This window comes from Haliotis rufescens, unplaced genomic scaffold (genome assembly GCF_023055435.1).
Source record: "Haliotis rufescens isolate VD_foot unplaced genomic scaffold, xgHalRufe1.0.p SCAF_16, whole genome shotgun sequence".
In the NCBI taxonomy this organism is placed as follows: domain Eukaryota; kingdom Metazoa; phylum Mollusca; class Gastropoda; order Lepetellida; family Haliotidae; genus Haliotis; species Haliotis rufescens.
In genome coordinates this window covers 8,013,725-8,034,171 of record NW_025963846.1, presented here as the reverse complement: position 1 = coordinate 8,034,171, position 20,447 = coordinate 8,013,725, and the positions used below count along the sequence as shown (strand labels likewise).

The 20,447-nt window shown below is 43.2% G+C and overlaps 1 protein-coding gene across 1 annotated transcript; it reads right to left on the bottom strand.

The window, feature by feature from the left end:
* Window positions 1–792: 792 nt before the first annotated feature.
* On the bottom strand, window positions 793–19,323 carry LOC125380952 (cadherin EGF LAG seven-pass G-type receptor fmi-1-like). Its single transcript, XM_048396736.1, has 8 exons — window positions 19,185–19,323; window positions 12,168–12,384; window positions 11,511–11,704; window positions 9,509–9,742; window positions 5,761–6,023; window positions 3,653–3,884; window positions 1,265–2,052; window positions 793–807 (listed from the first exon to the last, which is right to left on the bottom strand). The coding sequence occupies exons 1-8, from the start codon at window positions 19,321–19,323 to the stop codon at window positions 793–795; spliced, it is 2,082 nt and encodes a 693-aa protein (XP_048252693.1).
* Between the last annotated feature and the right edge of the window lie 1,124 nt (window positions 19,324–20,447).

Genomic DNA, 20,447 nt, shown 5'->3' with positions numbered 1-20,447 from the left:
ACTGTAACAGGTAGCTTTGCTCAAAGGCTGTACTGAATGATAAGTCCATGGATATATAGTAATTCTGTCCTAGAGTTTGTCTAGGTATGCAAACAGGACGCCAGTCTTTTATAGATACTACATATTATTTATATAATCAAGAAATTATGATTGAAACTAATAATTATTGCCTTATAGCCTTGTGCAAGTCTAGATTAAAGGCCACGTCACCAAACCTGACTACCCAATCAGATGTTGGCCTGTCACCAATATAAGAGTGCAGGTCATCTATTCTTTATGGTTCCTCACTGTATATGTTTAAAGCAAGAATTTTGAATTTGGATGCCAATAGATAGTTTTAACCACAGTTAAAAATAGAGCATGGAGATACTTAATTATTCTCGGACATAATTTCGAGGAGGGAGAGGGAACCTTTGCTTATTTTGAGGGTGTAAACTTTGGATTCTCTCGAACATCTGACAAGGCAAACAGAAGTGCTTCTGCAGTGACTCAAACACATCCTCAATTTATCTCAGGCTGCGTGTATTGGGATCAATTCCACTGTAGCGGTATTTATAAAAGCAATTTGTTTACCAATCCGGATTTCATTTATGATATATAAACAGAGTGTGAAGTGACGTGCAGGCGAAACTCTTTGTAGACTTAAGTAATTATCCAGTGAGACGTTGAACATGCGCCAGGTATTTTGACATATGACAGAAAGCGAGTTATCGAACGTTATTTACGAAATTGTTACAAACTGGAAGAGGCCTAATTGACATATGTTAGTTGCATTACCTGTATATAACGTCTTCACACGACGGAGTTCTGAAAATAAAAACAGAAGAGTGTTACATATGAGTAAGTGAGTGAGTAAGTGAGGAAAGCCCGAAGTGATGCAGGCCTTAGATTTGAGAGAGAGAGAGAGGGAGAGAGAGAGAGAGAGAGAGAGAGAGAGAGAGAGAGAGAGAGAGAGAGAGAGAGAGAGAGAGAGAGAGAGAGAGAGAGAGCCTGACATCTGAGAGAGAGTATCATACCGTCAACAATGCGAGAGAGACTTACCGCTACAGTCGCAGCAGGGAAGAGGCGATGAGGTAGGTTTGGGGGCGAATGTTCTACGAATCGTAATTGGTAAAGTTGTTGTTGTTGTTGTTGTCGTTGTTGTGGTTTTTGTTGTTGTTGTTGTTGTTGCTGTAGTTGTAGTTGTCATAGTTGTAGAGGCTTTAATGGTCGTTTGCTTCGTACTTCTTGTAGTTGTGGGTGTTGTTGTTGGAGCCTCTGTTACTGTTGATGTCTTGGTTGTGGGCGGCTCAGTGGCAAGCGTTGTAGGGAGTGTCTCTTTCCTCACTGTGGTACATAACGTGACGAATGCCTCGCCAGTCGTAGACACAACTTCTGTCGTAGAAGTTGTGGCGCGTGTTGACGTCGTGGTGCCCTCTGTCGTGGTAGTCAGAACTGCAGTAGACGTAGAACTGGGGATATGTGTCACTGGATGCTTCACTACAGAGGTGGTTGGGGCGTGCTTAGATGTAGTTGGCTTGACTGTCGTCGGGTCTGGAGCGCAGCTCTGAAACCGTACAACTACGATAGCCGTGGAAGTATACTTGCCGTCGGTAGCGTTCACAGTGACCACGTCAATTGCATCTTTTAGCTGATCCCGCTTGGAATCCGATTTTACTCTCAAGAGATAATTTCGACCAGTTTTGTAAATACCATAGTTTTCATTTCCCTTGCCACCCAACACTGGCGCCTTGATTGGATCTTTGTCATAGTCCAATATGGACATCGATAATATCTCCTTTTCATGCTTGTGCTTACACCCGTAGCTTGTATCATACAGAGACTTGTCAAATGAAGGTGGATTGTCATTTTCATTTGTGATACTTATGGTGACCCAAGCCTTAATGGATTTGTGGGGCGTGGCACTGTCATTAGCATATATGTATATTTTAAAGTTGGCCACTCCTCCCGACTTTTTGTCCCTGTCAAGAGGCATGGCCACACGGAGATCACCCGTCAGGGCATCCATCGTCAAATACATCCCAGCTTTGTTTTGCTTCGCATTTTTACTCTCTGTGAACACAAGAAACATGGTAAGTGTATGTTGTTTTTCGCCGCATTATTACAGCTTTGTCAAGGCTGAATCTAAGAAATCGAACAAGGGGGTTAGAAGGGGAGTCAGGAACATGCGATGCCATGATGGTCCGACAAGGTGTACGATGACACTCAACCAGGTCACACATTGCGATGTCATGATTGTCCGACAAGGTGTACGATGACACTCAACCAGGTCACACATTGCGATGTCATGATGGTCCGACAAGGTGTACGATGACACTCAACCAGGTCACGCATTGCGATGCCATGATAGTCCGACAAGGTGTACAATGACACTCAACCAGGTCACACATTGCGATGCCATGATGGTCCGTCAAGGTGTACGATGACACGCAACCAGGTCACACATTGCGATGCCATGATGGTCCGTCAAGGTGTACGATGACACGCAACCAGGTCACACATTGCGATGTCATGATGGTCCGACAAGGTGTACGATGACACTCAACCAGGTCACACATTGCGATGTCATGATGGTCCGACAAGGTGTACGATGACACTCAACCAGGTCACACATTGCGATGTCATGATGGTCCGACAAGGTGTACGATGACACACAACGCATTGCAATTCCTTAATCGTCATTAGTCGGTTCTTACAACAAACATGAATTTCTGAGTGCAATGCTTCGAAATGTCTGAATATTGATTGTAAGATAGCAACATGTCATCACTCTCGGGTATTAATCTTTTCAGGTAATTAAATCTATGCCCATAAGTAGCAACATTTATTTAATTTCTCTATACAACCATTTATGAAACAATTCATGAAATTTGAATTGCGGCCTGCGAAATGTTCTCAACTTGTGTTATAGTTTACTGATTGTGAAGCAGTTTTCAGCTTGTTTTATATGAAGTAACTTGTGTTGCAGTTTCCATTTTGTGATATCGTAACTTGTGTTTCAGGTTCCAACACGTGTTATAATAAGTAACTTGTGTTGCAGTTTCCAACTTGTGTTATAGTATTTTTCTTTGTGATCAAGTTTCAAAGTTGTGTTGTAGTCGGTAACTTGTTATGCAGTTTCAAACTTGTGATAGAATTGACAACTTCTATTAGTTCAAACTTGTATCATAGTAAAATAAGTTGTGTTACAGTTTCAAACTTGTGTTATAACTTCCCCAGCTATAGCAGGGCGCTCTAAAAGTTGCCATTTATTTGCCTTATGTATAAGTTCTTTTCAAGTTTAGAATTATATATGTTCATATATCCGACTGCTTGAAAGATAGGTTATTAAGTAGCGAATATTAATTTTCAGTATACTCGTATTTGCGTTGCTTGCGTTTCAGCTATTTTTGCGGCACGATGTTATCTCTTGTTCAAGTCTGTATCGAGTTCAACTCCATGCCTGGTTGTAGGCCGCGGCCGCCTGTCAAAATGGTGAGTGTTTAGTAGTCCGCTATGTACCAACGATTATATCTGAATTGTAGATATTGTGGAATATTCCTTAAACCTATAATTTAAATAATTAGAAGAAATGTACTATGCTGACAAGTGAAAAACGTAATTACATACATAGCATGAGAGGTGTTCCATGCGGGGGATCTCTGTGACTTACTTGATAGTTTTGGACTGAAGCCGTACACAACCCTCCCTCCTAAGCCAGAGTCCTGATCTTTAGCTTCAACGTGGAAGACAACGGATCCTGGTTTTGCCGTCTCGGATACCTTCACCGTTTTGAACTTCCCCCTCACAGGAATAGGCTTTACCCATTCAGGAGCCAGCTTGTTCGGATTGGCCGCACCGTCGGTCTTCTTGCCATTCGGGGCCGGCGACCCAACAGACGAGACCTTACATAATTTACAAAAAAAACATTCTTAAGGGAACGAGCATTTGAATTTCTTTGAAGGAAATACTAGTAATTCCATGAACAATATTCTGCAAATATCCCCGCTCGAACTTCCCCAAGTAAGTTATATATATGGTCGGTCTCTATGCTTATAACTTTAACAATACTTGAACATATACTTTCGTAGGTATACTGTAGCATTCGGACAAATGTCCAAGATACCACGGCTATCATTTGGAAGAAAGAACACTGTATGTTCCTCCAGTTGGTACATGAACACTGTTTGACCCTCCAGTTGGTACAAGAACAATGTATGTTCCTCCAGATGGTACAAGAACGCTGTATGTTCCTCAAGATGGCAAGAGAAGACTGTTTGATCCTCCAGTTGGTACAAGAACACCGTGTGTTCCTCCAGATGGAACAAGAACACTGTTTGTTCCTTTAGGTGGTACAAAAACACTGTTTGTTCCTTCATATGGTACTAGGGCACTGTATATTGATCCAGATGGTTTAAGAACAAAGTATGTCCCTCCAGATGGTGCAAGAACAAAGTATGTTCCTTCAATGGCCGGCTGCTTTTACCCCCCCCCCCCCCAATTGAACATGTCTTGGATCAGATGGAACGATGTTCCATAAACATACCATTTATGTTACTTATATGAAGTTCTAAGTTTCTTGTTGTCACATTTGTACCGAGTAATATGGAAAAGTGACCAAAGTGATGCTTTTATATTCTAAATCAGGGCTCATTTGCTCAATACAAACATAGCTCCAAAATTGTGACTAAAATAAGTGAACTAAGTGTATGATACAACAATCGATTAAGCACTGACACCAGTTTTGCAAGCTGCGCCGTGAACAGTTACATTAAGCCATCGTCGTAGCTCTCACAGTTTATGTTTACTTTATGAATTAATACACACAATAGTCGAAAAAACCGCTAAGATCTCTTTGGCCTAGGGCTTCAACATCAGATGTCAATGCTAAAGTGTGTAACGTACAACCGTCTCATCACTAGCATCGCTTTGGTGTACATGGCCCAGGGCGTCAGACGTCTGTCTTTCAGTATAAGAGTTTAGTCGTCTTGATCGTTAGTTGAACATGGCCCAGGGCGTCAGACGTCTGTCTTTCAGTATAAGAATTTAGTCGTCTTGATCGTAAGTTGAACATGGCCCAGGGCGTCAGACGTCTGTCTTTCAGTATAAGAGTTTAGTCGTCTTGATCGTAAGTTGAACATGGCCCAGGGCGTCAGACGTCTGTCTTTCAGTATAAGAGTTTAGTCGTCTTGATCGTAAGTTGAACATGGCCCAGGGCGTCAGACGTCTGTCTTTCAGTATAAGAGTTTAGTCGTCTTGATCGTAAGTTGAACATGGCCCAGGGCGTCAGACGTCTGTCTTTCAGTATATGAGTTTAGTCGTCTTGATCGTAAGTTGAACATGGCCCAGGGCGTCAGACGTCTGTCTTTCAGTATAAGAGTTTAGTCGTCTTGATCGTAAGTTGAACATGGCCCAGGGCGTCAGACGTCTGTCTTTCAGTATAAGAGTTTAGTCGTCTTGATCGTAAGTTGAACATGGCCCAGGGCGTCAGACGTCTGTCTTTCAGTATAAGAGTTTAGTCGTCTTGATCGTAAGTTGAACATGGCCCAGGGCGTCAGACGTCTGTCTTTCAGTATAAGAGTTTAGTCGTCTTGATCGTAAGTTGAACATGGCCCAGGGCGTCAGACGTCTGTCTTTCAGTATATGAGTTTAGTCGTCTTGATCGTAAGTTGAACATGGCCCAGGGCGTCAGACGTCTGCCTTTCAGTATATGAGTTTAGTCGTCTTGATCATAAGTTAAACGTGGCCTGGATGTTTTATGACTGACACTGACGTACGTACCTTGACCACCACGGTCGTTGTGGCTACTAGCGGCATGACTCCAGTTGCTGGTTTATCCTTTGCTTCTATTAGCAGACTGTAAGACCCCTTCACCTTCTGTAGGGTGGCTCGATCCATCATCTTCTCTAGGTTAGCATTGATGCACCCGGAAGCAAGATTGAATACTCCAGCATTGTTCCCATCTTTGATACTCAACTCTACATCGTAAAGTTGCTTTCCATCCTTATCTTTGTCCATTGCAGTGATCTTCTGGATGCACTGATCTGGAACAGAGTGCAAGTGGGAGTGTCTGAGATGACAGCCTTATAACTGGTGTATCTGTCTCACACCTCGAGACATACATGTACAATGTACCTCGAATATCACGTAATAGCTAGGTCTGGATTGTGCTGAGGTCTATTAACAAAAAATAGACCACACTCCGTGGCTACCTCGCGGCCTAGCCTGCCATGTGAGGGTGAAGGTGTGGGGGTGTGTTCATGGTAAATGGGGAAATGTATAGGTTCTTGTGTGGAAAGGATGTACGTGAACGTGAGATGTGTGGTTGTGTATTGGTGTGGGTGTAAGTGGGTGTGGATCTACTCTTTATGACGTCTCTTGTTTAGGTGTGGATGTATAGAAGAACGGATGGATGTGAGTGTAGATATGTGTGGACATGGATTTGTGTGATCGTGGATGCATGTGGTCGAGGATGTACGTATGTGGGTGTGAATGAAAATGTGCGATTGGAAACAGTTGGAGTGTGTGAGATATTGGTATGGGTATGGATATATGTGCATGTATGTGGACGTGGATGCATGTGGGTGTATGTGAGATGTGTAGATGTATGTGGGTGTGGATGTATGTGAGTGTGGATGTATGTGGGTGTGTTTGTATGTGGGTGTGGCTGTATGTGGGTGTGGCTGTATGTGGGTGAGGATGTATGTGGATGTGGATGTATGTGTGTGTAGATGTATGTGGGTTAGGACTACGTGGGTGAGGATGTATGTGGGTGAGGATGTATGTGGGTGTAGCTGTATGTGGGTGAGGATGTATGTTGGTGTGGTTGTATGTTGGTGAGGACTACGTGGGTGTAGCTGTATGTGGGTGAGGATGTATGTGGGTGAGTATGTATGTGGGTGAGGATGTATCTGGATGCGGATGTATGTGGGTGTGGATGTATGTGAGTGTGGTTGTTTGTGGGTGTGGCTGTATGTGGCTGTGTATGTATGTTGGTGTAGCTGTATGTTGGTGAGGACTACGTGGGTGAGGATGTATGTGGGTGTAGCTGTATGTGGGTGAGGATGTATGTTGGTGTGGTTGTATGTTGGTGTAGCTGTATGTTGGTGAGGACTACGTGGGTGAGGATGTATGTGGGTGTTGCTGTATGTGGGTGAGGATGTATGTTGGTGTGGTTGTATGTTGGTGAGGACTACGTGGGTGTAGCTGTATGTGGGTGAGGATGTATGTGGGTGAGTATGTATGTGGGTGAGGATGTATCTGGATGCGGATGTATGTGGGTGTGGATGTATGAGAGTGTGGTTGTTTGTGGGTGTGGCTGTATGTGTCTGTGTATGTATGTTGGTGTAGCTGTATGAGGGTTAGGACTACGTGGGTGAGGATGTATGTGGGTGTAGCTGTATGTGGGTGAGGATGTATGTTGGTGTGGTTGTATGTTGGTGTGGCTGTATGTGGGTGAGGACGTATGTGGGTGTGGTTGTTTGTGGGTGTGGCTGTATGTGGCTGTGTATGTATGTTGGTGTAGCTGTATGTTGGTGAGGACTACGTGGGTGAGGATGTATGTGGGTGTAGCTGTATGTGGGTGAGGATGTATGTTGGTGTGGTTGTATGTTGGTGTGGCTGTATGTGGGTGAGGACGTATGTGGGTGTGGTTGTTTGTGGGTGTGGCTGTATGTGGCTGTGTATGTATGTTGGTGTAGCTGTATGTTGGTGAGGACTACGTGGGTGAGGATGTATGTGGGTGTAGCTGTATGTGGGTGAGGATGTATGTTGGTGTGGTTGTATGTTGGTGAGGACTACGTGGGTGAGGATGTATGTGGGTGAGGATGTATGTGGGTGCGGATGTATGTGGGTGAGGATGTATGTGTGTGTAGCTGTATGTGTGTGTAGCTGTATGTGGGTGTAGCTGTATGTGGGTGAGGATGTATGTGGGTGAGGATGTATGTGGGTGTGATTGTATGTTGGTGAGGATGTATGTGGGTGTGGCTGTATGTGGGTGAGGACGTATGTGGGTGTGGCTGTATGTGGGTGAGGATGTACATGTATGTGGGTTAGGACTACGTGGGTGTGGATGTATGTGGGTGAGAATGTACATGTATGTGGGTGAGGGTGTATGTGGGTGAGGATGTATGTGGGTGAGGATGTATGTGGGTGAGGATGTATGTGGGTGTGGCTGTATGTGGGTGAGGACGTATGTGGGTGTGGTTGTTTGTGGGTGTGGCTGTATGTGGCAGTGTATGTATGTTGGTGTAGCTGTATGTGGGTTAGGACTACTTGGGTGTGGATGTATGTGGGTGAGGATGTACATGTATGTGGGTGAGGGTGTATGTGGGTGAGGGTGTATGTGGGTGAGGATGTATGTGGGTGAGGATGTATGTGGGTGAGGATGTATGTTGGTGTGGATGTATGTGGGTGTGGATGTATGTGGGTGAGGATGTATGTGGGAGTGGATGTATGTGGGTGAGGATGTACATGTATGTGGGTGAGGGTTGTATGTGGGTGTGGATGTATGTGGGTGAGGATGTACATGTATGTGGGTGAGGATGTATGTGGGAGTGGATGTATGTGGGTGAGGATGTACATGTATGTGGGTGAGGATGTATGTGGGTGTGGGTGTATGTGGGTGAGGATGTACATGTATGTGGGTGAGGATGTATGTGGGTGTGGGTGTATGTGGGTTTGGCTGTTTGTGTATGAGGATGTATGTGGGTGTGGGTGTGGGTGTTGGTGTGGGTGTGGATCTGTATGGGTGTGGATGTATGTGGGTGAGAATGAATGTGGGTGTGGATGTATGTGGTTGAGAATGTATGTTGGTGTGGATGTGTATGGGTGAAAATGTATGTGGGTGATGATGTGTGTGGGTGTAGATGTATGTGGGTGAGAATGTATGTGGTGTTGGTGGATGTGGGTGTGGATGTATGTGGATGTATGTGGGTGAGGATGTATGTGGGTGAGGATGTATGTGAATTTAGGTGCAGGTGGAGTGTAAATGCATTTGGATACATGTGGATATTATATAATTATACTCGGTTGTATATGTTTGTGGGTATGAATATATGAGAATGGGGGTGTATGTAGATATGGATGCATGTGGGTGTCGATGCTTGTGGGTGTGGATCTGCGTGTGTATATGGATGCATGTGGATATGGATGTAGGTCGTTGCGGATCGATATGCAGGTGTATCTTGGTGTGGATGTGATTGTTGGATTTGGGGAGGACGTGAGTGTAGGCGTTATTGTGGATGTGGATTTTGTCATGTTTGTGGATGTCAGTGAGAATGTGGGTGTGGATGAGAATATGGGTGTTTCGTATGTAATATGGACCCTCGAGTATGACAAGGAATGTAGGCATAGAGGTGGAAAACGTTAACGCTAGGAGTATGGATGCTGTTACTTATTTGGGATTTACTTTATGATGCGGTTTTGGATGATGGGTTTTGTTTCATATAATGTTCAATTTAATGACAATCTTTAGGTCCCTAGGGTCATAAAACATTTTGAGCATACATAGAAACATGCTTATAAATACCAGTCGGTTTTGCATCGATAGGTATTATGTAAATCGGTTTCTCGAATGTAGGTGGGTTGTCATTGATGTCCACGATATCTACAGTAAAGGCTTGGGAGGTCGAGAGTTTGCCCATGTCGGTGACTGTAAGGCCTATCTTGTCCAGCTTTTTGACTCCATTGGCGCCATCTCGATCAATCCTCAACTTCATCTTGAGGGTACAGTTAACAGCCTCGAAGTATTTGGCGTTGGGACCTATATGGACAAGGAACAGTAAAATAATGAATTGTCATATGTCATAAGAGAACAAACACTGACGTTATTGGGAGATAGTTGGGTTTAACGCCGCTTTGAACAGTATTTCAGTTATACAACTACTACTACTACTACTACTACTACTACTACTACTACTACTACTACTACTACTACTACTACCAACCTATCCAGGCTAACAAACCTTATTTTGTCCTTTTTGATAAAACCTCTAAAATAATTTTTACCATTAAATCTTCTGTCCCTTTTGACGCTAATGTGATTGACAGTAAAAGCATGGCAAATATGCGGACCTCGCTTTCAAAATGTCAAGTACCAAGTTGTCCGACTCTCAATTGTTCTCGGTGCCGTAGGTTTGGTACCTCCCAATCTGTTGACTAACATTGGAAGAGTACCAGTGTTTGCTACCGGGAATACAGCCCTTCTGACAATCTGGGTAATGCAGAAGGCTGCAGTGTTGGGGAGTCTTACCATTCTCCGAAAAGTTCTGGGTGGGTTTGACTAGGCCGCGCTTCCTGGGAGTTGATGCCGATTTTAGACGTTTACCGTTTTGTTTGGTGTAACCCTGGGCCACAGGTACCGCGCCGACAAACATGGGATCAGAATCTGTACGTGGGTAATATGTGTTTCTAACGATCGTTGTTTTTTTTTCAATATGCACTTTTCGCGAAGCGAATTGCAGCGCCTGTCCTCCGTGCCCTCCACCGACGTCGTATATCATATGCGCAGGTAACGATATTATGGAGTTAACGATATTAACGGATCGACTGATGCCGAGTGTTGTAAGACGTGGCGCATCACGATGTACATTGTCACGTGACCGTATTGATAAACTGCAGAGTATACACTTGAACAGTGGATTTGACAAATGAAGTACAAATGTTGTCAGAACGTTACAAGGCAGAAAACAGTCACCAAAACACTGAAAGTCCAAAACACAACAATGATACGAGTATCAAATACATCACCATCGAATAGCTATTTCTTGTTTGTATCATTTTTAGCCATCCTACTTTGTCTGCCATGCAGTCTCTGTCGGAACCAGCACTCTTACATGTATGTTATTCAATAATGGCTATTTTGTAAATGCCATGAACTTTTGAAAGGCATAGAACACATAAATGATTAAAATGTATATCTGGTCCTATGTCCAACAGGGGCGGTGGGGTAGCCCAGTCGTTAAAGCGTTGGCTCGTCACTCCGAAGACCCGGGTTCGATTCCCCACATGGGTACAACATGTGAAGCCATTTCTGGTGTCCCCCGCCGTGATATTGCGGGAATAGTGCTAAAAGCGGCGTACAGCTATATTCACTCACTCACTCACTCACCTTTGTCCCACACATGTTGGCTTCTATTTACTTGTTCTGACCATGGGTTTAACGTAATCCCGACCGCCAAGATATGTCTCCAGGGTCCCGTTCCACAAAGCGATCGTAGCGGTAAGACGATCGTAACTGCCATACTTTAACATAGACTTACGACAGTCTTAGCGCTAAGATCGCTTTGTGGAACGGGGCCCTGTTCAGTACCTAGATTTATCAGCTTACATTTGCACTTGTTAGAGAACGTATTAGCCAGAGTTATTATATCACGCTAGCCGAGTTTGTATCCAGTTTTGGCGTATACCGATATAAACACGACTGGCAGCTTCACGCCATAGAAATGCGGACACATGTCCATATATGTGAATTCACTTTACAGTTTCAAGAAGCAGTGTTCCGTCACACCTAAATGCGACTAGAGACCTACCTGTTAGAGCGCATGTCAGGGTATCTCCTGGGTCGGCGTCAGTGACGGTGAACAGCTGACCTATCATTGTGCCGACTGGGAGCTCCTCCGGGATTGAGACAGATGACTTCAGAGATATCTTTGGTGCTTCGTCATAGACATTGACTACGTCCACGAATAAAGTAAAATTGACAGTAGAGAGACCTTCGCTAACCCTGGAAGAGTATAAAAATATTGGGCGTCAAATATAGTGCTTAATCAGCTTGATGAGCAAACACTATAACAACTACACTGCTAACACAGGAAGAGAAAGCTTGCATTTATGAGACCATGAAACCGTTATAAAGAGGCTTAATAGACACACCCATGCATACGTTTAACGTCATCATTGAGCACACCTTCCGCCATTTTGGTAAGGGATGTGCACGAGCTCATTCCTCAGTAACGGTTTCTATGTTTTTAGACGCGAGTTTTGTCGCCTCGCTAAAACAACAGGGTTTTTTTTTGGGGGGGGGGGGGGGGGGGGGGGGGCTTGCCCACCACTCAAAGACTTGAATTAAATGCTTTCGTAAGTAAATGAAATCATTAATTACCAAAGTAGATACAAGATACTTTGTTAGTAGCATCAAACAAACATGGCGTATTGGTATAATGCATGTGTACCGACGTTTCCCTCACCTCACAAGCAAGTGGTGGCTTGATTTCTTTTCAAAATCAAATTTAGCTTTCAGTGAGATAGCATCTTTGGCTAACGAAAACTGGGTTTGTGAAGTGTCCACTAAACTGTACTTGTAACTCGTCTTCTGGCCGTTGATGGTGTATAGGAGCGTACCCACCTTGGTGTCTTCAGGCAGCCTTAGGAAGGCTGACGGAGGGTCGAGCAAAACTGGTTGAACTATAGCACAAAATAATATGTAATTATATTAATAAATATAAGACATAAAATGGAAAATGTTAATCGCCGCTCACGACATGTTGGTTAGATTTTCTTAGATCGTATCCTATCTAAATACAATCAGTGTGACAAATCACATTTTGAAATATTTTTTTTTGCTTCTCTCTGAAATACAGAAACCGGAATCAATCATCTAATGACATCTTTTACATAGTTTGACTAGCCGTTGACAATTGGTTACTCTGTCTCTTTGTATCAAATGAGTGAGTGAGTTGGGTTTAACGCCGCTTTTAACAGTTTTCCAGTTATATCACGGCCTGGCAGGTCTTAGACGTTTACCACTTTGGTGAAACCCACGAGCACGGGTATGGTGCTGAAAAACCTAAAAACATAATTGGGGCGAATCCATAATCACAGGTTTCTGGCGTACCAAAGGGACGCAACTCTGCACAGCGAATTGCGGTCCCGTAGACGACTGGGCCACCCGTGCCCCCTTGCATCGCATGAAGGGGGTTGAGGACACGTGAGGTAAAATGAGGTTATTTCACAGTATAGCGACGTGGATGCACGTGTATGTATGGCTGCTTGCACGTGTGATTGTACTTTATATTTGAGAAATATACCGGTTTTAAAGTGCTAGCCCACTGACATATATGCCAGAGTATAACATGGCAACCCAAATCAGACACTTCATACTGTCAGAATCGGCGTGTCCTTATTTTGTATATGCGCTTAATGCCGAGCGCCAGGCACGGTAACATCAAAGTGCCGTATTTAAACTAAGTTGGTATGACGATTTAGGGGGATTGAAACATCGATCTTTAGCTCTCCCGAGCAGATGCTCTATCAATTTGACCACAGAAGATGTCTGTATCATGTGATATGACCAAGTATTTGTGACCATCTGTGGAAACACACAGTGTTCTTGTACCATCTGGAGGCACATACAGTGTTCTTGTACAATGTGGTGGAACATACAGTGTTGTTGTATCATCTGGAGGCACATACAGTGTTCTTGTATCATCTGGAGGCACATACAGTGTTCTTGAACAATGTGGTGGAACATACAGTGTTGTTGTTTCATCTGGAGGCACATACAGTGTTCTTGTATCATCTGGAGGCACATACAGTGTTCTTGTATCATCTGGAGGAACACACAGTGTACTTGTATCATGTGGAGGAACATACAGTGTTCTTGTATCATCTGGAGGCACATACAGTGTTGTTGTACCATCTGGAGGAACAAACAGTGTTCTTGTATCATCTGGAGGCACATACAGTGTTGTTGTACCATCTGGAGGAACATACAATGTTCTTGTATCATCTGGAGGAACATACAGTGTTGTTGAATCATCTGGAGGAACAAACAGTGTTCTTGTATCATCTGGAGGAACATACAGTGTTCTTGTATCATCTTGTGGAACATACAGTGTTCTTGTACAATGTGGTGGAACATACAGTGTTCTTGTATCATATGGAGGAACATACAGTGTTCTTGTACCATCTGGAGGAACATACAGTGTTCTTGTATCATCTTGTGGAACATACAGTGTTCTTGTACCATCTGGAGGAACATACAGTGTTCTTGTACCATCTGGAGGAACAAACAGTGATGCTGTACTATCTGGTGGAACATACAGTGTTCTTGTATCATCTGGAGGAACAAACAGTGATGCTGTACTATCTGGTGGAACATACAGTGTTCTTGTATCATCTTGTGGAACATACAGTGTTCTTGTACAATGTGGTGGAACAGACAGTATTGTTGTACCATCTGGAGGAACATACAGTGTCCTTGTATCATCTGGAGGAACAAACAGTGATGCTGTACTATCTGGTGGAACATACAGTGTTCTTGTATCATCTTGTGGAACATACAATGTTCTTGTACAATGTGGTGGAACATACAGTGTTCTTGTACAATGTGGTGGAACATACAGTGTTCTTGTACAATCTGGAGAAACATACAGTGTTCTTGTATTATCTTGAGGAACATACAGTGTCCTTTTACAATGTGGTGGAACATACAGTGTTGTTGTACCATCTGGAGGAACATACAGTGTTCTTGTATCATCTTGTGGAACATACAGTGTTCTTGTACAATGTGGTGGAACATACAGTGTTCTTGTATCATCTGGAGGAACATACAGTGTTCTTGTATCATCTGGAGGAACATACAGTGTTCTTGTATCATCTGGAGGCACATACAGTGTTCTTGTATCATATGGAGGAACATACAGTGATCTTGTATCATATGGAGGAACATACAGTGTTGTTGTATCATCTGGAGGAACATACAGTGTTCTTGTATCATCTTGTGGAACATAGAGTGTTGTATCATCTTGTGGAACATACAGTGTTTTTGTACAATGTGGTGGAACATACAGTGTTGTTGTATCATCTGGAGGAACAAACAGTGTTTTTGTACAATGTGGTTCGAACATACAGTGTTGTTGTATTATATGGAGGAACAAACAGTGTTGTTGTACCATCTGGAGGACCATACAGTGTTTTTGTATCATCTGGAGGAACAAACAGTGATGCTGTACTATCTGGTGGAACATACAGTGTTCTTGTATCATCTTGTGGAACATACAGTGTTCTTGTACAATGTGGTGGAACATACAGTGTTCTTGTATCATATGGAGGAACATACAGTGTTCTTGTATCATATGGAGGAACATACAGTGTTGTTGTATCATCTTGTGGAACATACAGTGTTCTTGTATCATCTGGAGGAACATACAGTGTTCTTGTATCATATGGAGGAACATACAGTGTTCTTGTATCATATTGAGGAACATACAGTGTTCTTGTACAATGTGGTGGAACATACAGTGTTCTTGTATCATATGGAGGAACATACAGTGTTCTTGTATCATATAGAGGAACATACAGTGTTTTTGTATCATCTGGAGGAACATACAGTGTCCTTTTACAATGTGGAGGAACATACAGTTTTCTTGTATCATCTGGAGGAACGTCTTTTGTTGTAATTGTTACAAGCAATTTCCGATTTTTTCGTGTTTGCAAAAAAAGGCGTCAGCGAATCTGTCGTTCGTCAATGAAGGTCTCATCCCTAAGTATTATTCATGTTCAGATGTTTGAAATGTATCCTATTTTCATGTCTTCAACATACAGCAAATAAAAAAAGGCTCTTGCCGAACTGGTGAAACTTAGTTTTCCCAAGATTTTGCCCCACTTTATTTATGTGAGGCGAGGTGGCTACAGGCAGGTCCACTTTATTTATGTGAGGTGAGGTGGCTGCAGGCAGGCCCACTTTATTCATGTGAGGTGAGGTGGCTGCAGGCGGACCCACTTTATTTATATAAGGTGAGGTGGCTGCAGGCAGGCCAACTTTATTTATGTGAGGTGAGGTGGCTGCAGGCAGGCCAACTTTATTTATGTGAGGTGAGGTGGCTGCAGGTAGACCCACTTTATTCATGTGAGGTGAGGTGGCTGCAGGCAGGTCCACACTATTTCTGTGATGTGAGGTGGCTGCAGGCAGGCCCACTTTATTCATGTGAGGTGAGGTGGCTGCAGGCAGACCCACTTCATCTATGTAAGATGAGGTGGCTGCAGGTAGACCCACTTTATTTATGTGAGGTGAGGTGGCTGCAGGAAGGCCCACTTTATTTATGTGAGGTTAGGTGGCTGCAGGTAGACCCACTTCATCTATGTAAGATGAGGTGGCTGCAGGTAGACCCACTTTATTTATGTGAAGTGAGGTGGCTGCAGGAAGGCCCACTTTATTTATGTGAGGTTAGGTGGCTGCAGGTAGACCCACTTCATCTATGTAAGGTGAGGTGGCTGCAGGTAGACCCACTTTATTTATGTGAGGTGAGGTGGCTGCAGGTAGACCCACTTTATTCATGTGAGGTGAGGTGGCTGCAGGCAGGCCCACTTTATCTTTGTGAGGTGAGGTGGCTGAAGGTAGACCCACTTTATTTTTGTGAGGTGATGTGGCTGCAGGCAGGCCCACTTTATCTATGTGAGGTGAGGTGGCTGCAGGCAGGCCCACTTTATTTATGTAAGGTGAGGTGGCTGCAGGAAGGCCCACTTTATCTATGTAAAGTGAGGTTGCTGCAGGAAGGCCCACTTTATTTATGTGAGGTGATGTGGCTGCAGGCAGGCCGACTTTATTTATGTGAGGTGAATAGGCTGCAGTCAGGCCCCCTTTATTTATGTGAGGTTAGGTGGCAAGGTTAGTTTCCACCCTTGCCACATCAAGCCTACTTACTAGTGCTCAATCTGATTGGACTGTAGCACATATCGATAGTTCAATGAGAGGACGGTTCAGAAAAAAATCAACATCCGGGTTCCTTAATCATGGCCGCTGCCATATGGATTGTCGAATTTGCGCTGAAGTTATTTCAACAATTAAGCGAAGACAAGTTTTTTCTAAAAGGACTTTTACATCAAATGGCCAAAGTACTGTGCTTGTAAGTTGTACGATGATGAGAACAGTAATTAAACACGACCTGTACACATTCGTATGAAAGTGATTTACTGCTGGCCATCTTTGTTGACTAGAAATATTTCTCCCCAATTCTTTAATCCGCTCAACGATTGCCTTTGTTTGTCTGTCGGGGATGAAATCACGAATGTTTTCGTTATGTAATCGACTAGATCGTTGTCTATTCTTTTGAGAAGCCAATCGGCATCAGACCGGGCTAGTACAAGCAGCCACACACACACACGCACGCACGCACGCACGCACGCACACGTAAATGCACGTCGCTTTATAAGTGCAATAATCTTGGACGCGACGTCAAACCCAGTTTCACCTCACCCCATACGAGCTAAGAACAGCGATCTGATTGGATATCTCATTACAAGGGGCACAACTCAAATTTAAAAAAATGTCCTCCATATGTCTACCATAAACATTTTTTAAGTATTTTTTTCTAACTTTCTAAGTAACGTTATAAGTGTGCCTTCAATACTGGTGATTTAGTATAGGAAATTAATTTTCCAGCAAATAAAGAGAAAAAATGGCATACAACCTGTAGCAACATGTACAGTGACTTTGCTATCTGCTAATAGAACAACGCCAAGATAGTTGATTGGTTGGTTTATCTTCTGTCCTTGGTACTCCAAGACTGTGTGTTCTCCCGGAACAAGTCCTGTTCCGAACGCCCCGTAGTTTGTCTGGCTCCACTTGAACCATAATTGCGATTCCTCGCCACATTTGAAGAAAGTTCCCACTACGTTTTTTCTACTGGTTTGGGCACATTTTGGATTCTTTTCCTTGTCCGTACAATCATAGATCATACCTCCATCCGGTTTGACATACACCGTGATATATCGAGCATGGGGGTCGGAGTGATATCTCATGAATGTAATAGCAATCCCTTTGCACGCGTCCACCTTAAAAGCAACGGCGTTGTTACCGGTAACGGGGACGTTTTGTTCATTCAACAAATATATCGATGATGGTTTCTCCAATACGAAACTGTTGAAATTGGTATCTGCACCTAAAAAATGGTTAAACGAGCGTCAGAAACAATGTATAGCGAAACCCCGTTAACCCGAACGGCACCGTCCCAGTGCTCTAGATAAACGACTGTCCGACTAATGATTGTTTGTTTGTTTGTTTGTTGTTTAACACCGCACACGGCAATATTCCAGCTATATGACGGCGGTCTGTAATTAATCGAGTCTAGATCAAACAATACAGTGATTGACATCATGAGTATCGATCCACGCAAATGGGATATTATGACATGCAACAACCAAGTCAGCGAGCCTGACCACCCGATCCCGTTAGTCGCCTCTTACAACAAGCATAGTCGCCTTTCACGGCAAGCATGGAGTACTGAAGAACTATTCTACCCCGGACAACAAACAAACAAACAAAGTGTCCTACAAGTACGTCAAAAGTTTGTCCGAATTGCACACGATGCAAAGCGTTGCATGTATTACATGGCCCTTTACATACAATTAATAATTAAACCAAATTAATCCGGACACTGTGGTCTCCACTGAAGTCACCCAGATGAGCAAATATCCAAATTAACTAAGTGATTGGATTAAGACCAATTTGGGGCCTCAAAGGTTGTCTCTCTGAGCCCACATACACTGATTAACAAATAAAGGACCCGTACTACATGTCTGCGGTCCCAAACACAAGGGATTTCGCTGTATACGGCAGCTACAGTATTCAGACTACCAGTAGCACTGGTCCATATGAGACTATTGTGGGGATTTAACATCGTGTGTAGTAAAGAAATGAGACGAGGGTGACACTGAAGACGTTTTTGATTCAACTCGAATTTCCAGAAAATATTGACCTGATAGAATTAAGCCAAATTTTCACCTGCTCAACGAACGGCACTACGGGTTGCATACAAAATAGCGACTTCGGAATTGGAATAAATTATAAACTGGCGGACCGGAGTGACATGCAGAGACTTCAGGGTCGGACCGATTCTCGGCATTCTGTTTGGAAAGTAGTTCTTCGATCGTGGAAGATACACGGATACCAGGAAATATAAACCCTTCACACACACACACACACACACACACACACACACACACACACACACACACACACACACACACACACACACACACACACACACACACACACACACACACACACACACACACACACACACACACACGCACGCACGCACGCACGCATGCACGCACGCGCACGCACGCACGCACGTACGCACGCACGCACGCACGCACGCACGCACGCAGATACTATTGATGTGTTCAGTAATATTGATCATAATGACTCAATTATTCAAAGTTTACAAACGTTCTGATGTAAAAATAATTTCAAATATTACCTTTATCCGACTGTGCAACATACGCACCAATGAGAATGGCGAGGCCTTGGACGATCGTGATTCTGACGCTGAAATGAACAACTGCATCAGTTTCTGCAACATCTACTTTCTGAAGATACAGTAAACTTATAGCAGCCATCTATCTCTACGTGCGAACAATAACTCGTAAATGCATTTAAGGTTTGGAAGATACGGCACTTGTAACGCTTAATAGTGGTTACGATATTTATAGACAAGCAGCCGTATCGCTAAGAGAATCGTTAAGATATTTGAATATAGGGAGTCGTTACGCTAAGACAGTCGTTAAGATATTTGAATATAGGGAGTCATAACGCTAAAAAGTGGTTAGGTTGCTTAAATATAGGGAGTCGTTACGCTAAGACAATCGTTAATGTATTTTAATATAGGGAGTCATAACGCTAAACACTGGTTAAGTTACTTGAATATGGGGAGTCCTTACGCTAGACAATCGTTTATGTATTTTCATATGGGGAGTCGTTACGCTAAGACAATCGTTCATGTATTTAAATATGGGGAGTCGTTACGCTAAGACAATCGTCAGGGTATTTGATTTTGGAGAGTCGTTACGCTAAGACAATCGTTAATGGATTTAAATATGGGGAGACTTTATGCTAAGACAATCGTTAATGTATTTTAATATGGGGAGTCGTTACGCTAAGACAATCGTTCATGTATTTGAATACAGGGAGTCGTTAGGCTAAGACAATCGTTAAGGTCGTTACTCTAAACAGTGGTTAAGTTACTTAATCTTTTGCATCCCAGGTTTGAAATACATTTGCATGTTCAAGGAGAACCAAACCAAACACCAGTCATGTACAAACTACAGGACATAAGTTCCATGTGCCAGTGTCAAGCATGTTCCAACACCCTGGTGCATTAACTACCCACGTTGTAAACGATGCCAACCATGTTCCCGATTGACAGATCTTAACCACATAGAAATATATAAGGTCAACCAAGATAAGATATCTTTTCAGCGAAAGCTACTAACCAGATATTTTCTCATCTAAAACTATCAGTCTGAATATTGGCAATGTTTGTTTTGTTCTACAGTGTGAAACTAAAACCATATTTTCAAGAATTTTCGGCGACAATTAATTTTTTTCGATGTGATGTAGTAATGAAGTGCATACATGGAGACATTCGTCACGATTCGCCCCTTTCCGTAACCTGCAAGAAGACTCGTCCCTCTATCGATGAATGTTCTGTGCGAAAATACGACAAACCAATCAGAATGCGCGT

Excerpts from the sequence above, each read along its gene's own strand:
- LOC125380952 (XM_048396736.1), bottom strand. The coding sequence starts at position 19,323 with ATGGCTGCTATAAGTTTACTGTATCTTCAGAAAGTAGATGTTGCAGAA. Across the intron at positions 11,705-12,167 it reads AGCCACCACTTGCTTGTGAG|GGTTAGCGAAGGTCTCTCTA; the intron begins GTGAGGGAAACG and ends ATACTCTTCCAG. Across the intron at positions 2,053-3,652 it reads CTTCAGTCCAAAACTATCAA|AGAGTAAAAATGCGAAGCAA; the intron begins GTAAGTCACAGA and ends TTGTGTTCACAG.